The sequence below is a fragment of the Lithobates pipiens genome, unplaced genomic scaffold (genome assembly GCF_037356315.1).
Source record: "Lithobates pipiens isolate NorthernLeopardFrog02 unplaced genomic scaffold, aLitPip1_a1.2 Scaffold_23, whole genome shotgun sequence".
Lineage (NCBI taxonomy): Eukaryota > Metazoa > Chordata > Amphibia > Anura > Ranidae > Lithobates > Lithobates pipiens.
Genome location: NW_027507785.1, coordinates 282508055 through 282532026, shown reverse-complemented (window position 1 = coordinate 282532026; position 23972 = coordinate 282508055). Strand labels below are relative to the sequence as shown.

The 23972-nt window shown below is 43.4% G+C and overlaps 1 protein-coding gene across 2 annotated transcripts in view; it reads right to left on the bottom strand.

The window, feature by feature from the left end:
• FAF1 (Fas associated factor 1) overlaps nucleotides 1-23972 on the bottom strand; it is a 440039-nt gene that overhangs the window by 350195 nt on the left and 65872 nt on the right. For both annotated transcript variants that reach the window (XM_077450266.1, XM_077450265.1), the window contains exon 2: nucleotides 15597-15665. In XM_077450266.1, coding sequence (XP_077306392.1) covers nucleotides 15597-15665 — 69 coding nt within the window. The remainder of the gene's footprint in view (nucleotides 1-15596; nucleotides 15666-23972) is intronic.

Sequence of the window (23972 nt, the reverse complement as noted above, 5' to 3'; positions counted from 1 at the left end):
TATTTCTTTTGGTATAGCGCAGTATTTCACTTTTTCCATATATACACACATATACTGTTACCCATTTAGACAGGACCCAATTAAGCTACCAGCACGTACTTGAAGTGTGGGAGTAAACAAACTCACAAATGCACAGAGAGAACATGCAAACTTCATGCAGGATCTGAACGGATGACCCCAGTGCAGAAAGACATAAGTGCAAACCACTAAGCCACTGTGAACAGGTTGCCGCTCTGACTCATTTAGTTGAGTATATTTAATCTGACATCCTGCCATACAAGTCAATTCACAGAAGAGGCTAATCCAGATTTCAATACCATGATAGTAAAAAAAAAAAAAAAAAAGTAGTAGTAGTCTAGTGCTTGGTAACTGCTGACTGCAAGCAGTACATAAAACATATGTATAACTGATACTTACAAGAAATATACACAAAAAATACTATAAAAGCCTTTTATAGAGATCCTGCAATGATAGGAATATGGGAGCTGGCATTGTTAAATGCACAGGTTCCAGGGCTGAGCAGAGAAATTACTGGCTGTGTGCCAATTCCAGGTCAGTAAATCACTAGATTAAAAAAAAAAAAAAAATTAAGAAAAAAAAAAAAAAAAAACAGGATCAGAACAACCACCCTGGTGCATGCAGCTTTAAAACTCGATTCAGCAGTTGTAGCTCATATACTCCGCGGTAAATATTAGGGATTTCTAGATCAAGCAAAAAAAAAAAAAAAAAAAAAAAAAAAAAAAAAAAAAACATTCCAAAAATAAATCTTCTACTCCAATTCTGGTTTCTGGAAGTCACTGCAATTGGAAGTCAATTAGTTTACATTTTTTGTCGGCTCATGGAAGAAATGGAGTTGGAGAGCTGACACCAGTGGTGGGCTGCATTACTCAACAAGAACCACTAGAGGGCAAAAAGACACCACGACAGCAACTCCGGCAACAAGTGATTTTTCAAACAGGCTCGTGAATGCCGTGCGGTTAATGAAGACCGGGAACGACGGATTGAAATTGAATCTGTAAAGACCGTTATTAAAGGAACCCTAGATTTACACATTTTTACATTAATGACAATTTGCTATGAAAAATGGTTCTACTGGATAGATAGATAGATAGATAGCCCATTCAGATCATAACATGCATCAAACACATACTGTGGTGTGTTGCAGTACAAAGTTAACCACTTCAGCCCCGGAAGGTTTTACCCCCTTCCTGACCAGGCCATTTTTTACGATAAAGTAACGCAGTGCTGTAAGACATAATTGTGCGGTCGTGCGACCCTGTACCCAAATGAAATTGATGTCCTTTTTTTTTTTTTTTTTTTTTTTAAACAAACAGAGCTTTCTTTTGGTTGTATTTTATTACCTCTGCCGTTTTTAAAAAATACAATACAAACTGACAATTTTGAAAAAAATAAAAATATTTTTTTACTTTCTGCTATAAAAAACACATCCAATTAAAAGAAATTAAAAAAAAAAAAAAAATCTAATTTCCTTATAATTTAGGACAATAAGTATTCGGCTACATATTTTTAGTAAAAAAAAAAAAAAAATTGTAATGAGTGTATTTTGATTGGTTTGCACAAAAAGTTATTAGCGTCTACAAACTATGGGATATTTTTATGGCATTTTTTTTTGTACTAGTAATGGCAGCGATCAGAGACTTTTATGCCACGTACACACGATCGGAATTCTCGTCTGAAAAAGCTCTGATGGTTTTCCCGATGGAATTCGGCTCGAGCTGTCTTGCCTACACACGGTCACATCAAATTACGATCATTTATAAACGCAGTGACATACAACACGTACGACAGGACTAGAAAAAGGAAGTTCAATAGCCTGTAGCCAATAGCTTCAGTCTCAGTTAAATCTGAGCATGCGTGATTTTTGGCGTGTCCGAATTGCATACACACGATCAGAAATTGAGAACATGCTATCAATTTTTGGCTGGCAGAAATTCGGACAGCTAAATTCCGATGGAGCATACACACGGTCGCATTTTCCGATGAAAACTCTCATCGGTCTTTTTCTGGCTGGAATTCCGATCGTGTGTATGCGGCATTATAGCGGAACTGCGTCCTTGAGGCGGACAAACCTGATACTAAGCGACACTAACACTTTTTTGGGGACCAGTGACACAAATACAGTGATCAGTGCTAAAAAAAAATATGCACCGTCACTGTCCTAATGACATTGGCTGGGAAGGGGTTAACATCAGGGGCAATTTAAAGTGTTAAATGTGTCCCTAGCGGGTGGTTTCTGTGTGGGGGAAGTGCTTGTACTGTAAGACAGAGATCCGTGTTCCGGCTTAGCAGAAACACAAAATCTCTGTCTTCTCCTGTCACAGAACGGGGTTTTCATTCTCCCATGATTGTCCTATGAGGATGCAGGTGCCGTTGCCCTGTGCTCATCACATGCACCCTCCCAAGAAAAAAAAAAAACGCTCTAGCAATACACACCAAACTGAGCATGTGCAGCTTGTCCCCTAGCCTCTGTACTATAAGGAGACATATTGGGGACTCTGGAAGAATGATAGGATCAGAGAAGACATGATCAAAAAACTGCTTTGGTTATAAAACAAGCATTCTTTACTGCATATACAGACTGATTTTACTGTTGTGGGTTTAGAAACACTTTAAATGCTCTGATACTGACATGCTTGCACAGGGGGGGGGCCGGTGGCACAGGAAATCGTGGGACATGAAGTCTCAATTCAATACACCAGCTGATTGTTGCATGATATGAGCAGTGTACGCTCCCTGGCAGGAAGTTCTTAGTAGTTCTGCAAGGACACTTGGAGCTACAAGAAAAAGTCAGTCTTTGGGGCAAACTAAGGAGAGAGGACCTGTACTACTAAAGGGGAAAGTGACTTTCCTGCTCTGGGTTTAAAAACTAAAGTTTTTATTGCCTATGCTGTTACTAAAGACCTGGGGATCCTCTTGGTTGCAGTTTCAAACTGACCACGCTAGGCAGAGATGCAGATACATCCTAGCCTAATTTGTTTATGATTTTTCCCCTGACTTGGGGGCGAAGGGTCACAATGCCTGTAGTCCAGTAGTCAGATCCAGCTGTCACACTGCCCCGTCCAGGCCTACACAGTTTGATTGAAAGATGCAGTAGCCATGCAGTCTGCAGAGCAACTTCGGGAGCATCTGGTGTGATGCCAAGTGTCTTCTGCATGCTCTGCCCCCAAGTGCTTCCAGTTGTGGGAGAGGAGGGAAACAAGTGGGCACAAGACCACATCACAAAAAGCAGCTGAAGAAAAAAGTATCCAATTATTTATTTTAAATGACCAGAGAGCTATGTGATGGTAATAGTGCCCAGTGTCATTGCATGGTACTTGCATTCATATATAATAATATATATAATCATATATAATTTCAATTGACACTTTACCCCTATACTCTAAAATATTCCATACATATGCACTAGTGTTTTTTTTTTTCTTCATAAAATGGGCTTCTTACTAGGTTTTTCTGCCTCTTGTAATGCCCTCTGTGAGCTCTTAAACTTTTCATTGTCCCCTCATGTCTGTTTGGAACAAGCCGTGCACATTAACCACTCGCCGACCGCGCTATAGCCAAATGATGGCTACAGCACAGCCAGCTCCTCCCGTAATCGTTGGCGACGCACTCTGATCAATAATTCCTCAGGACACAGCTGACCCCAGACTCAGGTAAAGGGCCAATCAGATGCTCTTTACCAGGTGAACAGCTGTGTCCAATCACAGCTGATCACAATGTAAACACAAGCCAGTTATCGGCATTCCTTTCCTTATGAGGAGACAAGAGGCACTAACCAGCTAGTGTAAAAGGGAAATCTACACTTATAATCAGGGCACTGATTTTCAGTGCAGTCTCAACAGTGTCCGTCAGTGCTGCCTGCCAGTGTCGCCCGACAGTGCTGCCTGCCAGTGTCGCCCGACAGTGCTGCCTGCCAGTGTCGCCCGACAGTGCTGCCTGCCAGTGTCGCCCGACAGTGCTGCCTGCCAGTGTCGCCCGACAGTGCTGCCTGCCAGTGTCGCCCGACAGTGCTGCCTGCCAGTGTCGCCCGACAGTGCTGCCTGCCAGTGTCGCCCGACAGTGCCGCCTGCCAGTGTCGCCCGACAGTGCCGCCTGCCAGTGCCGCCCGCCAGTGCCGCCTACCAGTGCCGCCCGCCAGTGCTGCCTACCAGTGCCGCCTACCAGTGACGGCCGTCAGTGCACATCAGTAAAGGAGAAAAATTACCCGTTTGCAAAATTTTATAACAAACTAGGTTTACGTTCTATTTTTGTTTATTTAGCAAAAAATTAAAAACCCAGTGGTGAATAAATACCACCAAAAGAAAGCTCCATTTGTATGAAAATAAATAAAATTATATCATATGGGTACAGTGTTTCATGACTGCACAATTGCTATTCAAAGTGTGACGGTGCTAAAAGATGAAAATTGGCCTGGGCAGGAAGGGGGTGAAAGTGCCTAGTAAGCAAGTGGTTAATTGTGGCCATGTGCACTACCCATGCCATAGTCCAGTGTACTTAGTCCATTCTCAGGCGTGAGCAAATGAGGGTGGCTACCTTCCCTACATAAACAGTGAGATCACAGCAGCAAAAAAAGGAATTTGGGGGTCCAGAGGTGGCTGGGTGTTAAAGTGGTTTTAAAGGCAGAAGGTTTTTTTTTTTTTTTTTTTTTTTTTTATCTGAACTCATTCTCTGCATTAAGAGGGCTTTCACACCGAGCCGCCCCGGGCGTCCGCAGTAAAGCGGTGTTATTTTTAGCGGCGCTTTTAACCCCCCCGCTAGCAGCCGAAAAGGGGTTACATCTGCCCGCAAAATGCCACCGGAGCGGCGTTTTTGCTAGCGGTATCTCAGTGCTGCCCCACTGATTTCAATGGGGAGCAGCGGTGAGTTCATCACTGCTTCACCGCTCCAAAAAAGCTGCTGGCAGGACTTTTTCTGACGCCCTGCCAGCGCACCGCTCCAGCATGAAAGCCCTCGGGCTTTCACACTGGAGTGAATGGAGCCATTTTCAGGCACAATTTACAGCGCTGTAGCACCTGAAAAATGCTGGCAGTGTGAAAGGGGTCTAAGGTAAAAAAAAAAAAAAAAACTTCTGCGCCATAGGATCACCATCATGCATACCATGCAGGTAGTCCTATTGATATCTATTGGGACGCAGCTGATGCCGAGACACAGTCGCTGCTCCCAATTTGACATTCCTTCAGGTGCCCGGCCCCGAACGCAGACTGTGTGCATTTGGGGTTATGCCAGACTAGGAGCAGTGGCTGTGTGTGTGCGCGCGCAACAGCTGCACCCCAATAGACATCAATGGGGCTGCCTGCACAGAAATGCACGGAATGCCTGTGCAGGTAAATACGGCCTGCCCCATGGGAACGAGGCCTAAAAATACATACTTTAAAGTGGAAGTAAACTCCCCTATCGTTTTCAGCCAAGGAAGCTGCCATCTTTGCCTCTGTTTAATCTTCAACTGCTATGGTGCTGCACATGTGATTCGTTATGACACCAGCCATTGGACGGTTTGATCGTTTGGCTGAGAGCACAGCCAATGTGCAGTTAGCATTCCCGGCATGCCTTTTTTTTTTTTTTTTTTTTTTTTTTTAACTGTTGGGTTGATGGGTTTACTTCCACTTTAATAGAACTTCTGCTTAGTAAAATTTTAAACGGCACGGAACCCCCAAAAGTAGTAAAGACGTGTTTCCACTGAACGTATAACAAAGTTATATTAACGTGGTCCGTTCAGAGTTTTTCTTGAAGAGGGAAAGCACCGCCTGGGCACCAAATGAAACACACCCGCATATGTTCCCCTTCTTTTGAGTCATCTGTGGTTTCTGAACAGTTCGGGAAGGCAGATCAGGCCTGCAGACTTCTTAGAAGCAAGTGTGATTATTATCAGTTGAAAACTTTTTGTTATTGTAAAATCATGACAGCGAGCGCACACTGCGCAGTGAAAGCACTCGAGCCGTGCCTTCTCTCCCTCCAAGATGAGTCCCGACCACAAAGAGCTCTCTATTGCCAGGAATAAAAGCAGTTTTCATCACACCAAAAGGCCAATCTCGTTGCTTGTTGCCTGAACGATGACTCTGCAGTTTTGTTGTGCTTTTTTTTTTTTTTTTTTTCTTGGCGACGTTGCAAAGAAAACAGAGTACGAGGCGGGGAGGGGGGAGCGCCGATTCTAGACTTGCAAATGCTGATATTTCCAGAAATAATCTGGGGATTTGAACTCTGAGATTTGTTATAAAATCTAACGGTTTCCTGTGTGTAAAGATCTAAAGAACAAACAGGAGAATGCGGGCGTACGTTTATCAACAGACGACTAATCACGTATCGCAGGCCTGGAGATTATGTATAGGATAGGAGCGCATCAAGAACCACAACGGCATTTTATTAAATACAAATTTCAGCCTTTAATTCTACACACCACTGGGTCTTCTGTTTAACCACTTGCCTACTGGGAACTTTTACCCCCTTTCTGCCCAGGCCAATTTTCAGCTTTCAGCACCATTACACTTTGAATAATTGTGCGGTCATGCAACACTGTACCCATATGACATTTTTTGCATTTTTTTCACACAAATAGAGCTCTCTTTTGATGCTATGTATGCACCATTGGGTTTTATTTTTATTACACATAAATATTATAAAGTATATTAAAAAAACTATAGTTTGTTATAAAATCTTGCAAACAGGACATTTTTCTCCGTCACTGATCTGCGCTGAGGCGGCTTACATTGATGGGCTCCGATAGGCTGCACCGATGGGCACTGAACTGATGGGCACTGAACTGATGGGCACCGATAGGTGACACTAGTGGGTACTGTTGGGACTGCACGGTTAACAGGATACTGATAATCAGTGCCAATGTCCTTTAATACAGATGTCAAACTGATGGCCCTCCAGCTGTTGTGAAACTACAAGTCCCATGAGGCATTGCAGGGCTGACAGTTATAAGCATGACTCCCACAAGCAGAGACATGATGCAACTTTTTCGCAACAGCTGGAGGGCCACCAGTTTGAGACCCCTGCTTTAACACAAGCCGGTTATCAGGTCTCTTTTTCTCTCCTGACAGTCAGCATAAGGAAAGAAAAGCCAATAACCAGCTTGTGTTTACTTCCATGATCAGCTGTTATTGGACACAGCTGATCACATGGTAAAGGGTTGTGGTGATTGGCCCTTTCCCCTGATCGGTGATCATCTGAGCCGGCTATAGCGTGGTCGGGAAAGGGGTTAAAGCGAGGTAGGCAACCTCGACCCTCCAGCTGTTTTGAAACTACAAGTCCCATGATACATTGCAAGACCCTGACAATCACAGACACGAGTCCTAGAAGCAGAAGCATGATGGGATTTGTAGTTTCCCCACAGCTGGAGGCCTGAGGTTGCCTACCCCTGGGTTAAAGAATAAATTCACCTCAACCTGGAAACAGGTTACATGTTCCACCCATTTTTAGGTTGCAACACGCAACATGTTCCTGCTCCTTCAGCTGGTCCCCGATCCCCTCCCCGTGACAGCGGGCTGCGAATCTCCTCCCTGCACCTGCTGCCACTATTTGAAAAAAGTGCAGTTGTGCGGGGCTCCGCCCACGCTGTTGCGTCATTCATTCACAGATTTCTACAAGTACCAATAGCTTTGCAGACGATGACTTGTAGCTCTCAATGAACTAACAGGGCGCTAGTGAGTGCTCCATGTAGTTCATCGATTCTTCCTGTCAACGTGTAACTGTCTGCCTGTACAAGGAGATAGCTTACACATACCATCTGCAGGAACCCTGCATTGCATCGGTGATCTACTGATCATGGGTGCAATGCTTTCAAGGCTCCTACAAAAACAAAAAATAAATGCACATTTTTTACCTGCAAGAAAAATGTGCATTTATTATTTTATTTAAAAAGGTGAACTTATCCTTTACATGGAGTCTATAATTCATTACACATTCCCCTTAATTTCAGAATTTTGAATTGTCTGATGGAAACTTGATTTAAATGGACATTAAACCATAGAAATAAATGATACTGCACACAAGAGAGATACCTCCACTGCAGTGAGCCCCCTTTGGGTATGCTCTCACCTCACTATATTGAACGTCACAACAAAAGGTCCAAACACGCTCTTATATGATCGATCAGATCATATGCACCCTCTGTTTGGTCATCCCCAAAGCCAGGTCTAGTTGTCTCCTCCGGAACTCTGACTATCAGCAGCAGCTCAGGTGGTGGGTGGATGGATGGATGGATGGATGGATCAGTGCAAATCATAAGGTGTCACCTGGACAGTTATCCTTGTTCTCCAATAATAATCCATACACATCCACTACATAATGCACCTGTAATCTACTCTTGCTTAAACTGTTTCTTAGGCCCCTTTCACAGAGGCAGTCTGCCTACTTCATCAATTAAAAAAAAAGTTGGAAAAAAAAAAAAAAAAAAAAAAAAAAAAAACAGATTCAGTTTACATCAGTTTTTCTATCCACTAGCTGGAGTCCTTTAGGGGGCTTTACCTGATGGGTTTTACTTCCTCTTTTGTTCCCTGAAAAGTAAAAGCATCGCTGGTGGCTGCATCCATCTTCGCCCCTCTTCCTTCCAGGGCCGTGAATGGCCGGAGTCGCGCGGGAACCGACGGTCACAGCACGGGCCCTTCAGAAACACGATCCTGCCCTCTCTTTAGTGCGAACGCACCGATGCAAGTGTATATGGAAAATATCTCCTAAACTGTGCAGGCTTAGGAGATATTTCCAGTACCTACAGGTAAGCCTTATAGAGGCTTACCTCTAGGTAAAAGTGATGTGTAAAAGGTTTGCAACCACTTTAAAAGGCCCCTATAGTTCATACGTATAGAGTTTCCAAAGAGCTCAGGTGCTAAAATAATTTATTTCGCAGACATGTGCAGCGATATAGAAAATGTCTTGCAGAATTGCAGTTTTTGCACATAGGTGCCCCAATGCATGGGTTTTTATATACAGTATCTCACGAAAGTGAGCGCACCCCTCACATACTTGTAAATATTTTATTCTATCTTTTCATATGACAACACTGAAGAAATGACACTTTGCTACAATGTAAAGTAGTGAGTGTACAGCTTGTATAACAGTGTAAATTTGCTGTCCCCTCAAAATAACTCAACACACAGCCATTAATGTTTAAACTGCTGGCAACAAAGGTAAGTACACCCCTAAGTGAAAACGTACAAATTGGGCCCAAAGTGTCAATATTTTGTGTGGCCGCCATTATTTTCCAGAACTGCCTTAACCCTCTTGGGCATGGAGATCACCAGAGCTTCACAGGTTGCCACTGGAGCCCTCTTCCACTCCTCCATGATGACATCACGGAGTTGGTGGATGTTAGAGACCTTGCGCCACTCCACCTTCCGTTTGAGGATGCCCCACAGTTGCTCAATAGGGTTTAGGTCTGGAGACATGCATGGCCAGTCCATCACCTTTACCCTCACCTTCTTTAGCAAGGCAGTGGTCATCTTGTAGGTGTGTTTGTGGTCGTTCTATTGGAATACTGCCCTGCGGCCCAGTCTCCGAAGGGAGGGGATCATGCTCTGCTTCAGTATGTCACAGTACATGTTGGCATTCATGGTTCCCTCAATGAACTGTAGCTCCCCAGTGCTGGCAGTACTTATGCAGCCCAAGATAATGACACTCCCACCACCATGTTTGAATGTAGGCAAAACACACTTGCCTTTGTACTCCTCACCCGGTTACCAGACACACACTTGACACCAACTGAACCAAATAAGTTTATCTTGGTCTCATCAGACCACAGGACATGGTTCCAGTAATCCATGTCCTTAGTCTGCTTGTCTTCAGCAAACTGTTTGCAGGCTTTCTTGTGCATCATCTTTAGAAGAGGCTTCCTTCTGGGACGACAGTCATGCAGATCAATTTGATGCTGTGTGCAGCGTATGGTCTGAGCATTGACAAGCTGACCCCCCACCCCATTCAACCTCTGCAGCAATGCTGGCAGCACTCATACATCTATTTCCAAAGGACAACCTCTGGATATGACGCTGAGAACATGCACTCAACTTCTTTGGTCGACCATGGTGAGGCCGGTTCTGAGTGGAACCTGTCCTGTTAAACCTCTGTATGGTCTTGGCCACCAGGCTGCAGCTCAGTTTCAGAGTCTTGGCAATTTTCTTATAGCCTAGGCCATCTTTATGTAGAGCAACAATTCTTGTTTTCAGATCCTCAGAGTTCTTTGCCATGAGGTGCCATGTTTAACTTCCAGTGACCAGTATGAGAGAGTGAGAGCGATAACACCAAATTTAACACACCTGCTCCCTATTCACACCAGAGACCTTGTAACACTAATGAGTTACATGACACAGGGGAGGGAAAATTGCTAATTGAGCCCAATTTGGACATTTTCACTTAGGGGTGTACTCACTTTTGTTGCCAGCTGTTTCGACATTATTGGCTGTGTTTTGAGTTATTTTGAGGGGACAGCAAATTTACACTGTTATACAAGCTGTACACTCACTACTTTACATTGTAGCAAAGTGTCATTTCTTCAGTGTTGTCACATGAAAAGATATAGTGAGATAGAGATACTGTATGTGTGTAACGTTTTTGTTTTCTATTTTTTTTTTTTTTAGGTCTCTCTTTAAAGGTTTTTCTTTTTTTAACATGACATTATTGCTATCACATAGTGGACCAATAGTGTGTGAAAGCATATAGGTGACATGTCCTCTTTATGGCGAGGGGTGGGAGGGGCAGCATCTGCAAGGAGAGGGGCAGAAGAGAAGAAGTGTATACAGAGAGAGAGCAGCGTGTACATACAGGCCTTTTCACTTGCCGGCTTTCAATGTAATTGCTAGCTCTTGGTTTACTTTATAGCGCAGGAGAAGGCACGGTCAGTTGGTGCATCGCTAAAATAAACAAAGAGGTGGGGTCACCAGGGACATCACCGAGTGACCCTACCCCTTTCTCTACTTAACAGCTCCTTCTGCAGTGCAATAAAGTAAACTAAGAGCTGGCAATTACATTGAAAAACTGGCAAGTGAAATAGCCTGTATGTACACACTGACCCCCCCCCCCCCGTATTACACTGCCCATGCCCCCTTGCCTTTTGCACACAGTGCCCCGCTCTGCATTCAGTCTGTGCTGTCAGCAGGAACCCCGACTGACAGCAGAATAGTCACTGGCTGTTAGGACACAGGTGCTGGCTCCTAAAAACCAATGCAAAAACAGGTGCAAAAATTGACTGTTTGTCCGTCCCGTTTTTTTAACAGAAAACAAATAGGGCTGTGACCTGTTCCAAAAAACTGATGTTGACAGATGCAGATGTAAATGGATGATCATCCGTTTTTCCATAGAGATGCGTTGATGTCCGTTTTTCATCCATCAACAGATGGATGATAAACAGACAAACAGTCCACATGTGTGAAAGGGGCCTTACTGTGCTTCTCTGCTTCATTGCAATCTCCTCTGAACTCCCAATCCAATCCCAATACTCCACTTACTTTTGTTTCAAATAAACTAGGGAGCGTTTGTTGTGGTCCCGTGCACCACTCTATGCACACTACAAATCTCAGAAGTGAGCAAGAGAGAGTGGCTAGTTTCCTACATACAGTGGGACCAAGGAGAACAAAAACAAGAAGTCGGATAATAGCAGCCAAAAAAGAAAAAAGGAAGTTGGAGATTTGGAGCAAGCAGAGAGCAACACAAGTTCCTTTTTGAAGAATACAAACTTGAACTGATTTTTTTTTTTTAAACCGGAGTTTAGGGTCACTTTAAAGTGGTTGTAAATTCTCAAAAAAATAAATAAAAACACAACCTGCAAGACAAAGGCATAATGAGTTATGCCTAATAAAATATTTATAATATATATATATATATATATATATATATATATATATATATATATATATATATATATATATATATATATATATATATATATATATATATATATATATATATATATATATATATATATATATATATATGTTCAGGGGTTCCAAGTAATTTTCTAGCATGATTTTAACTTGCAACCAACAAATGTCAGAAAAATGTTTAGTGTTTAAGTGATTAGAATTTTTCACATACACACAAAGTCTTTTCCATTGACAAAATTGTTACAATGTTTATACTTAAGTTTAACAGATAAAGAATGTTTTTATTCTTGGCAGACTGGCCAGTTTTTCTCTTCCTTTCTTTTGAGGGCTATGTCTTCAGAAGAGCAGAGAGAATTCTTTGCATAGAAAGAATTGTGAAACACTTTAATCAAGATTGTGATAACGATTCTCGACAATTAATTGTGCAGCTCTACCCCGTAATGCCATTGTCATAGACTGCACTGATTGTTCACACATTAAAGAATTTTCTATCTAGAACCTCATGCAGTCTGAGACCATGTCTAATATGCTTTTACCAATGGCTTTTGTTTTGGATTGCGGTCTGTTGAATTGCTTCTTGTGCATCTCTCACCCCCCCCCCTTTTCTTCCTGTACCCCAAAACTTCGATTTTGAGTTAGTAAAAAATATATATATATTTTTTACAGGACGTTGACTATAGCACATTGAAGCACAAAACCTTCTGCTGCCGGTATTTCAGCCAGGAAATATTTACCCAAATCAGCTCTATATAATTCCTATACTGGGGTAAGCGGGCATCAGGAGAAGATAAGAACAAGGTTTCATCATAGAACAGCTATAGCAGCAACACAATATAAACCATGGAATGCAGAAATAGATGTCCCATCCCAGAGTCCTGTGGGTGTCGGTATTTTCCAGCAAATGAAAAGAGGGAGATCTCACTGTCCACAATACATTTTTATAGCTCTGCGTAATTTTAGCCCAGCCTTTCTCAACATTTTCAACACAGAGGAACCCTTGAAATAACTTTCCAGTCTCTGGGAACCCCTGCTAAAAATGACTCCATCTACAACTCGTGACACATTAGTGTGACGGTGGGAAGCATTACAGATAACTACTAAGATCAGTGGTGGAACCCTGGTTGAGAAGCCCTGCTTTAGCCAGTTGATGCAAATGCAACATTAAAAAACAGGAGATGTTTAATAAGAAACAGGTACAAAGAATCTGCTTTTATCTGAGTTTAGTAAAAATCCAGTGGACACCTATACAGCATGTAGCATTATATGCTTGTATGAGAGGCAAACAAGTCAAACCAAGACTTCCGAGTCTATATAATAAAAGAGCAAAACGTCAACGAGTGGAAACTGCATTATTTTTCAACATACTCCCCCGCTATATTTATACACATATCCTAGTGTTCAACTAATGCCTGGAAAGTTTCAGCATAGAAAGATTAGTCAGCACACCTGAACCATTCTAGGACAACCTGACGACCTCGTCATCAGAACTGAAAAGCTGACCCTTGAGGAACTCTTTTAGGGGGGTCCAAACGGAGGGGGAAATCGAAGCTCCGCTTGTTCCCCAATTCGCTCGGCGGCACCGGCACTGCAACTGTGGTCACTCGGCTGTGGCTTCACAGCTGGGCACCCACGGCGCCGTGATTGGCTGTGCAGTCACCTGGGACCTGTCACATGTCCCAGATGACTGACAGGAGGGAGGGGGCAGAGCTGAGCCCTTCCTGTGCCAAGGGGAAGTGATGTCAGGTGCCCGGGCACTGAAGGAGGCAGACTACGAGGGACCCCCTAACAACAGGCATTTAGACATGAGAATTTTTTTTTTTTTTATTATTATTATTAAGGAATTGTAAGCTTTTTTTATTGGTGTGTCGAACACCACTTTAAAGTTGCGCCAATACCACTTTTTTTTTTTTTTTTTTTTAAGACTGAGTAAAAGTAGCAATACTCCCCCCCCCCCCCCCCCCAGTACTCACCAATATCGATTAGTGATATTTTTTTTTTAATGTCAAGTGACAGTGGCACTAATATGCAGCACCGATGTGCACTGATGACGCAGGAACTATCAGTAGTTTTTTTTTATTTTCCTTACAATTTTAGATTTTACAATAAAAAAAAAAATTTTTTTTTTTTTTTTACAATTTATATATTTTTTTACAATACTTTCTATTTTTGTGTAGGGGGGGGGGAGTGGACGGTGTCGGTGTTTTTTTTTTTTTTATTCTATTTCTTTTTATTATTTTATTTTTTTACAATTTTCAGTTTTAAATATTACAATTATTTATTTTATTATTACTTTTTTTATCAGCCCTGTTGGGGGGGGGGGGGGGGGGTGGGCTTTGGTGAGATATCTCCTGACATCTCCCCTTTGAGATAGGGAAAGGGACTAAGGACACAGACTCCCCAGTCCCTTTCTCTGCAGCCTCACTATTGAAGATGAATGGACAGGAGACAGTGGCTCCTCTCCATTCATAAACTGAAGTATCATAAACACAGGTTACGATGTCCAGTTATCTATGTACAGTCAGTGATCACAGAATAGGAAGGAAATGTATAGGTTTCAATAAAGCAGCTGAAAGCCACGGGGGAGGGGTTAGGCTCTCAGCTGCTTTAATTGAGTTTATACAGGGAGATCGGTGCTTGAATGCAAGTTAGGGACCTTATAATGTAAGCTCCTTGAGGAGATAGATATCTACATACATACACACACTATATATATATATATATATATATAGTGCTGCTTAAATTGATGGCTATACAAGTCCCAGTTGCAGTGTAGGGAAATAGCCTCAATAATGTTGAGGGCTTGCATCACAAAGTTCATTATCGCTGAAGTACGGAGGTATTGTACTGATCTCCTTCAACTTCAGACACCCGGCTTGAATAGTGGATCCACACACACCCAATACACCACAGATATGGGCTATGCCAGATCTCTGTCAATCATCCCCCTTTTACGGGAACAAGCACACAGCTTATGTTAACGTGCAAAAGCACTTCCTGCAGAGACTCAAAGCACTGAAGCCAAAACCTTACGACAGACACCATGCATTTTACTCAGTATTGGTTTACAGTAGCGATCTCCAAACTTTTTAAACTAAGGGCCAATTTACTGTCCTTCAGAATTAACAGGGGCCGGACTGCGGCCATTAAGAGTAGAAAATATCCTCATGCCAGTGTGAACAATTTTATAAACAATGTCCCATGTATAAACAATGCCCCATCTTTAGTGTCAGTGGGAGGAACTGTGCCCCATCACTGAGGTCATTGGGAGGAACTGTGCCCCTTCATTGAGGTCATTGGGAGGAACTGTGCCCCTTCACTGAGGTCTTTGGGAAAAATTTTGCCCCATCACTGAGGTCATTGGGCCCCATTGCTCATGTCATTGGGAGGAATTCTGCCCTTTTGTGTGTCGGGGGGGGGGGGGGGGGGGGGATTATGCCCCATTGTGGTTATCAATAGATAAAAATTGTGTCCCGGGGGCTGGATAAAAGCAAGTAAAGGGGCACATCTGGCACCTGGACTGCAGTTTGGAGACCATTGGTTTAGAGGCAAGAACATTTACAAGCCAACCAATATGGGTTGGAGAAAAAAAAAAAAAAGAACATTGGTTTTACATGTAGGTTAACCCTTCAGCATCCTGGAAAACAAACATCAGTTATTCGTAGTTCCTTCAATTCTGGATGGTTACTATGAGTTACTGCACTTGGCACAATAGTAATATTTGAATTGCATCAAATCATTTCCTTAATAAAAAAAAAAACAACTTACTAATAAATCCCAGTTGTTCTGTTCCAGCAGTGTGATCGCTTCATCAATATTCTCGATGCCAGTGCACGCCTGAAAGAGAAGAGAATACAAAGGGTTACAGCCGGTTGGACTCTCTAGTTTCATGCTGGCAGCAGAACTTTCGGAGTGCAGCAGAGATCCAGGTAATGTTTTACCAGTCTCTGAACTACATGTGAACTCTAGCTCTATACACCAGCACAGAACGCCTAACACTTTTCCAGAGAAACTTCAAGACAGAATACTTTTTGAAGAAAAGTACAGTGTTTTTTTTTAGTAAGCACATATTTTAGGTCATCATAAATGTGTTTATAGGAGACCTTGCATTAACATTAAATGGTAAACTTTACTAACTAAAAAAAAAAAATGGAGTATCATCTCTCCTGCAATAAAACTTTAGACCTGCCTGTTCAAAAACTGCTTTAGACTGTGCATTAAGCTGCACATGCGTCGCTTAGTGGCATCACTTTAAAGGCCTCGTTTACCTAGGCCCATCCAGGCACACATCCATAAAAACGACTGTCTTTGTCCACACAAAATTTGCATGCATTTCCATCTAGATGGGGAAGCAGTGGCTGCACGGACACACTTGTTGGTCCCAACCTGACAGCCGTACAGGTGTGAGTGCGTGTTCCCGAATGCAGCCTTAAAGGCAGAGGGGATTTTATTACAGCATTCAGTCATTTTGAGTACGAGTCCATCAGCATGGTGCATCTTTGGCAAAATTTGCCCGCTCTTCTTTGTAAAAACACTCGCAATCTGTCAGATTGCGAGGGCATTACCTGTGCACAGCCCCCTTGAGATCACCCCACAAATAAATATTCAATCAGATTCAGGTCTGGGCCATTCCAAAACTGAATCTACTTCTGGTGAAGCCTTTCCTTTGTTGGTTTGGATGTATGCTTTGGGTCATTGCCATGCTGAAAGATGAAGTTCCTCTTCATGTTCAGCTTTCTAGCAGAAGCCTGACGGTTTTGTGCCAATATTGATTGGTATTTGGAACGGTTCATTATTCCCTCTACTGGATCAACTTTACCTATAAATGTTAGTATCCAATTTTTTAAAGCAATCTACCGAGCGTGACAGAACCAGCTCTTGAGTCTATTCCATATTTTCACAGATTTTACTGTGAAGAAACCTTTCCATACTTGGAAATAAAATCTGTTCACCTCCACACTTAAAGAGGGCCCCCTTGTCCTCTGTGATGACCTTAACCACTTGCCGCCCACCATATAGCAATATGACCGCGGCAAAGTGGTTGCAATATTCTGACCGGATGTCATATGACATCGCCGGGATATAAAGCCACTGTGCTCCCTCAGGGGCGCGAATCACGGCGATCATTATTGCGGTGTGTCAGTCTGACAAACAGCAACTCTGATCTAGGTACAGAGTCTCTGACCACACAATCCACCGTATCCCATCACGGCTGATCACGATGAAAACAGGAAGAGCCGTTGATTGTTTTTTCTCACTCGCTTCTGTCAGATGCTAGTAGAGGAGAGCAGATCGGCTGCTCCTCTGACAGAGGGGAGTCTGTGCCAATTATCAGCGCAGCCCCCCCCCCCCCCCCCCAGGATGCCGCCACTGGTCACCACCAGGTATGCTGCACTAGACCACCAGGGGTGCCAATCATTTCCCACAATGGATGCCAGTGCCCACAATGGCTGCCAATCAGTGCCCACAATGGGCATCACTGATTGGCAGGCATTGTTTGGCACTGATTGGCATCCAACATTACCATCTATTAGTGTACATCAGTGCTACCTATCAGTGCCCATCCATGCCCATCTGTGCCACCTATCAGTGCTCACCCGTGCCACCTTTCAGTGCCCATTCATGCCACCTATGTGTACCTATCAATGCTGCATATTAGTGCCCAGTGCCACCTCATTGGCGCCCATCAGTGCAGCCCCATCAGTGAAGGAGAAAACGTACTTATTTACAAAGTTTTGTAACAGAAACAAATTTTTCGGTCTTTTTTTAAATTTGTTTAGCAGAAAAAAAAAATTCCCAGAGGTGATCAAATACCAAAAGAAAGCTCTATTTGTGGAAACAAAATGATAAAAATTTCATCTGGGTACAGTGTAGCATGACAGCCGTCATGTGATGTAAACAGAGAGCTGTTTGCTAGGCGATCGGCTCTCCTCTCCTCACACATTAGTTGTCGGAGAGGAGAGCGGATCGCTGGAGCCGGCTGGTGATCAGCGTGTATGAGCTGTTTTTTTTTTTTTTACAGCTTTTTACACCCTGATCACCAGCATAGTAACACACAGTGTAAAACACAATGTCCGCAAAACACATCCCAGTAAAATCGCATGTCCCAATGATTATCTGCACACATATGACCGTGATCACCTGCGCACATCTGTACATGATCATCTGTGTGCATCCGTCCGTGATCACACAAACCAATTATTATACACTTAACAGGATTCTTTTATTTTTTATTTTTTTTACCAAAGGCATGTGGCAGAATACATTTTGGCTTAAATGTATGACAAAATTCTAATTTATTGGATTCCTTTAAAATAGAAGAAAATATTTTTTCCACATTTCCTTTTTTCGCTTATGTCGCAAAAAATTAAAAATGGAATCGTGAATAAATACCACCAAAAGAAAGCTCTATTTGTGCGAACAGGATTATAAACATTTCATTTGGGTACAGTGTAGCATGACCGCGCAATTGTCATTGAAAAAGCGAGAGCGCTGAAAGCTGAAAATTGGCCTTAAAGTGAATAACTCAACACCAGGTTCACTATATGGACCCCTTATGTATTCATACATGTTGATCATATCCCCCCGCCAAACTCCAGAAGCATGCTTCAATTTAAAGTGGTTGTAAATATACAATGCACAGTGATGTGACTGGCCAGAGGTTATACACAGAGATTAAACAAATCTTCCTACATAAATTGTTTGTCTATCTACCATTCAAAGTCCAGAATTTAGAATGCTTGCCTGAAGTGCGAGAATAAAAAATGGTCAGAAAGCCCAGTGAGAAGAGTTCTGACAGCTGATTGGAGGGAAAGGACAAACCCCCCTTCACACTGCAACAGAGCTGAGGCTGTCAATTAGCCGGAGGTCCCTCCCGTCACCTTTTTTCTCTTGGTGTCAGGAAAACTTGTCAGAAATGATTCATGCTGATAGAGGAATGAAGCAACAGACAGAAATTACACTTAGCACTCTGGACATGTAAACACTACAGAAGGATGTGCTTTGTTCATATATGAGGTTTACAACCACTTTAGTGATGAATCCCAGAATTCTATTCGCTTAGAGGGGTCATCAGCAGAAGGAAGGAGGTCAGGATTCCCCTATATAGATCTTTAGTGAGACCTTATTTAGAATACTGTGTCCAGTTCTTTCGGCTTCACTTACAAAAAGATGCTCATAAGATAGAATGGGTCTAGAGACTGGTAACAAAAAAAATGGTAAAAGGTGTGGGGGATAAAACATCGAGAGCGATTTCAGGATCTTAACCACGTGCCGACCGGCTCACGCCAATATACATCGGCGGAGTGGCACAGGTGCGCAAAATAACGTACCCGGACGTCGATGCATCATCTGCGGCTAGCTGGCGCGTGCCCGCGGGTCCCGCAGACTCCAAGTGCGCCGGTGGCCCTTGATGGCGTGGAGAGGCAAAAAAGGGGAGATGCCTATGTAGCAACATGACAGGGATCTAGTGCTCCCAGTGATCAGGAGCAGTGATCTGTCATGTTCTAGTGAGCCCATCCCTCTACAGTTAGAACACACTGAGGGAACACACTTAACCCTTTGATCACCCCCTAACGTTTAACCCCTTCCCTGCCAGTGACATTCACACAGTATATATGACAATGGTCCCAAAATCGTGTCAAAAGTGTCTGATCTGTCTGCCGCAATCATAATAAAAAAAAAAAAATCGCAGATCGCCGCCATCATTGCAGTCTCGCCTGTGTTGGATTAACCCTGCTGTGTCCGCAGGAAGAGGAGTATCGGCGTATAACAAATCGGGAAAATCGTGGGTGCTTGTTATACACGCACCCACGATTCCTGTTGTCTGAGGGAAGAGGAGCAAGTGCCGCTGAATTACACAGAGCCACAATCTCCTGTGTACCCGGCGCTCCGTCACTCACAGCCACGCCTCTTAGTCCTGCTCATATGATAGACAGAACAGTGGCCCAATGCGGGGCCAGGAGGCGTGGCTGTGAGTGACAGAGCGCCGGGTACACAGGAGATCACGGCTCTATGCAATTCAGTGGCGCTTGCTCCTCTTCCCTCAGAGACAACAGGGATCAGTGTATAACATGCACTCACGATTTTTCCGATTTGTTATATGCCGATTTATAAACAGGATTTTCTTTCCTGTAACCCGTGCTAGCAGGAAAGAAATTTGCTCCATGTATGACCTTCCTAAGTCATCAGAGTGATCACATTTCTGATAAATGTAGAAGTTTTAATTGTAAAGCCCCAAACACACAGACCGAACATCAGGTGGTATATATCAAGAGAAACCGGCAGACATTCGGCCCATGTGTATGGCAGATGGTCCGACAGAGGTTGGACGAACAGCTGCCTTCTGACAAAGGGGCATGACCGAAAAAAAGGCCTGCCAATTGGCATCCAATCAGTGCTCTCAGCCAGTGGCCTGCTGGGCTGAAAAAAAAAAAAAAAGCTGATCATGTGTGCCAGCCTTAACATACTAGAAGCCTTCATATGTACTAGAATTAGAGCTGTACTGATATATCGGTCGAAAATAGGGTTATCAGCATTTTGCCAGTAGAAAGACCGGTGCCGATAATGGCTGAAAATAAAATTGGTATTCATTTACGTTTGAGACATTAGGGTGGAACTCTGCTTTAAAGTGAACTTTCAGGGGGGTGGGGAGTGCAGATACCTGTATAATCCAGGTATCTGCACCCACTTCTGGGAATAGCTAGCTGCAGCTGGACCCCCCCCCCCGCCCGTTGAGTTCTGGGAAACACACAGTTCCCAGAACACAATGGGGACCAGTGAAGACGCGCAGCGCAACTCGCGCACGTGCAGCAGGGAACCGGGCAGTGAAGCCACAATGCTTCACTTCCTGATTCCCTGAATGAGGATGGTGGCGGGGGCAGCCGAGAGATGAGCGATTGCTCGTCATCTGCTGCCGACATCGTGGGCACCCTGGACAAGTAAGTGTCCATTTATTAAAAGTCAGTAGCTGCAGTATTTGTAGCTGCTGACTTGTAATAATTTTTTTAAGGTGGCCCTCCTCTTTAAAGTGATTGTAAAAAGGTACTTTTTTTAATTTATTTATTTATTTATTTTTAATTACAAACATGTCTATACTTAGCGGCCACAAACCTCTTCTTTTCGGGTCCCCTGCTGGCGCACCAGGCCTCTCCCCCCTCTGCACCAGAGCCCCACTGCAGCATCTATTGACACAGACATCACTGGCCTTGATTTACAGTATCGGGAGCCAATGGGCCCCTGTGCCCCAGCAAAGCCAGTGAGACCCAAAAGTGAGGGGAGAGAAGAGCTGCAGACTCACATGGCGCTGGATCGAATGAGGGCTCAGGTAAGTAAAAGGGAGGCTGAGGAGGAGATGACGACACCTAAACATAATTTTACCTTAAAGGTAAGTGTTTTTTCACCTTAATGCATCCTTCGCATTAAGGTGAAAAAACACCTTGCAGTCAATGGCCCCCTAGCCGTTTTACTTACCTGAACCCCTTCATTCAGTCGGCTGGAACACGCTGGCTCCTTCTCAACGGGCTGATAGCAGCGCAGCCAATGGCTCCTGCTGCTGTCAATCAAATCCAATGACGCGAGCACCGGGGGGGCGGAGCAGAGTCCACCGTTCTGTGTCTATAGACGCAAATGCTGGACTCGGAAGCATGGCCACGAGGTAATCCAACCTTGAAGCAAATGGGCTACTGAGCAGAAGACCACACCGGGTGCCACTCCTGTCAGCTAAGAAAGAATACTGAGGCTACAAATTTCACAGGCTCACCACAATTGAACAACAGACGATTAAAAAAAAAAATGTTGTTTGGTCTGACGAGTCTCAATTTAAGCTGTGACATTCAGATGGTAGGGTCAGAATTTGGCATAAAGAATATAAAAGCATGGGTCCATCCTGCCTTGTACCAACGGATCAGGCTGGTGGTTTAATGGTGTGGGGGGATATTTTCTTGGCACACTTTGGGTCCCTTAGTGCCATTTAAGCAACGTTTAACCACTTAAGGACCAGGCCTCTTTTTCAGATTTGGTGTTTACATGTTTAAAACAGTTTTGTTTGCTAGAAAATTACTTAGAACCCCCAAACATTTTTTTATTGTTTTTTTTCTAACACCCTAGAGAATAAAATGGCGGTCATTGAAATACTTTTTTTCACACCGTATTTGCGCAGCGGTCTTACAAGCGCACTTTTTTGGGAAAAAATCACTTTTTTGAATAAAAAAATAAGACAACAGTAAAATTAGCGCAATTTTTTTTAATATTGTGAAAGATAATGGTACGCCGAGTAAATTGATACCCAACATGTCACGCTCCAAAATTGTGCCCGCTCGTGGAAGGGCGTCAAACTTTTAGCCTCAAAAATCTCCATAAGTGACATTTAAAAAATTCTACAGGTTGCATTTTTTGTGCTACAGAGAAGGTCTAGGGCTAGAATTATTGCTCTGGCTCTACCGATCGCGGCGATACCTCACATGTGTGGTTTGACCACAGTTTTCATATTCGGGCGCTACTCACGTATGCGCTCGCTTCTGTGCGCAAGCTTGTCGTGACGAGGTGTTTTTAAAAACCTTTTTTTTTCTTATTTTAATTGATTTTATTTATTTTTACACCGTTTTAAAAAAAAAAATGGATCACTTTTATTCCTATTACAAGGAATGTAAACATCCCTTGTAATAGAAAAAAGCATGACAGGTCCTCTTAAATATGAGCTCTGGGGTCAAAAAGTCCTCAGATCTCATATTTGGACAAGACAGACAGACAGACAGACAGACAGACAGAACTTTAAAAAAAATATACCTTTAAGAGGTATGGGCGGAAGTGACGTTTTGACATTGCTTCCGCCCTCCTATGGTATAGAGTTGAGTGGGGGCCATCTTAGCCTCACTCATCTCCATACCCAGCTAGCAAAAGGACCCGATCGCCTCCACCGCTACCGACGGCTCCAGTAAGTGGCGGAAGGTGCGGCGGGAGGGGGGGTGGCACCTCTCCCGCCGCCGATAGCGGTGATCTCGCGGCGAATCCGCCGTGGAGAACACCGTTATTGTACAGACGACCGGCGCCTGAAGAGATGGATATCTCGGTTGTGGCAGCAGCTTCTGCCATTACCGAGATATCCCTTTTCAAAAATAGGACATACATCGTCGTGCCCTGGTCGTTAAGTGGTTAAACACCACTGGCTACCTGAGTATTGTTGCTGATCCCTGTCCATCCCTTTATGACTACAGTGTCCCCATCTTCTGGCGACTCCTTCCAGCAGGATAATGCTCCATGTCACAAAGCTTAAATCATCTCGCCACTGGTTTCTTGAACATGACAATGAGATCACTGTACTCCAATGTCCTTTACAGTCAATAGTTCTCATCCAATAGAGCATCATGAACCAAAATCCCTGAGGAATGTTACCAACACCTTGTTGGATGTATGCCACTAAGAATGAAGGCAGTTCAGTTAAGGCAAGAGGGGGTCCCACCCGCTACTAGCAAGGTGTACCTAATAAAGTGGCCTTGAGAGTATATGAATTAAGATTCAATTATCCTTTAGGCACCGCAGTGATGGTCCCTGCCATCTGTTCCCAACATGCAATAGTTAAAAAAAGAATCCAACACAAAAAAAAAGCAAAGAAAAAAAAAAGTGCAAAAAGAGGGAGAGAGGATAATCATTTCAATTTCAAACAGCCTTCAGGGCCAGGTCCATAAAGTTCATAGATACGAACTGCCAACCTCCGAAAACAAAAGGTGTACTGTGCACAGACATCAGAACACGCAGCGCCCTCCAAGAAACGCAGCCTGTTCTGTAAAACGAACCCACTTATCGTTGAGCGGCTAAAAAAGACATTATCAGCTCCATGAGACAGAAGCGAAGTCAGAAGGACAATCCTTAGGGCCGTTCCCTCACACGGTAGTAAATCACAAGACCGGAGACAGAGAACAATGCTTCACACTTCTATCATCACACAACACCCTACAGCCATTTCATACCCGACAAGTGGCTTCGCTTATCCAGCAAATCCAACTGACAAACCAGGAAAAAAAATCCAGTCTCAGAAAAAATAAAAACCTATAATCTTCTCATCTTTTCAACTAAAGCTGTACTTCATAATACATTAATCTGCAGTACATCCTACTGCTAAATTAAATAATGGCTACAAAAGAAAGC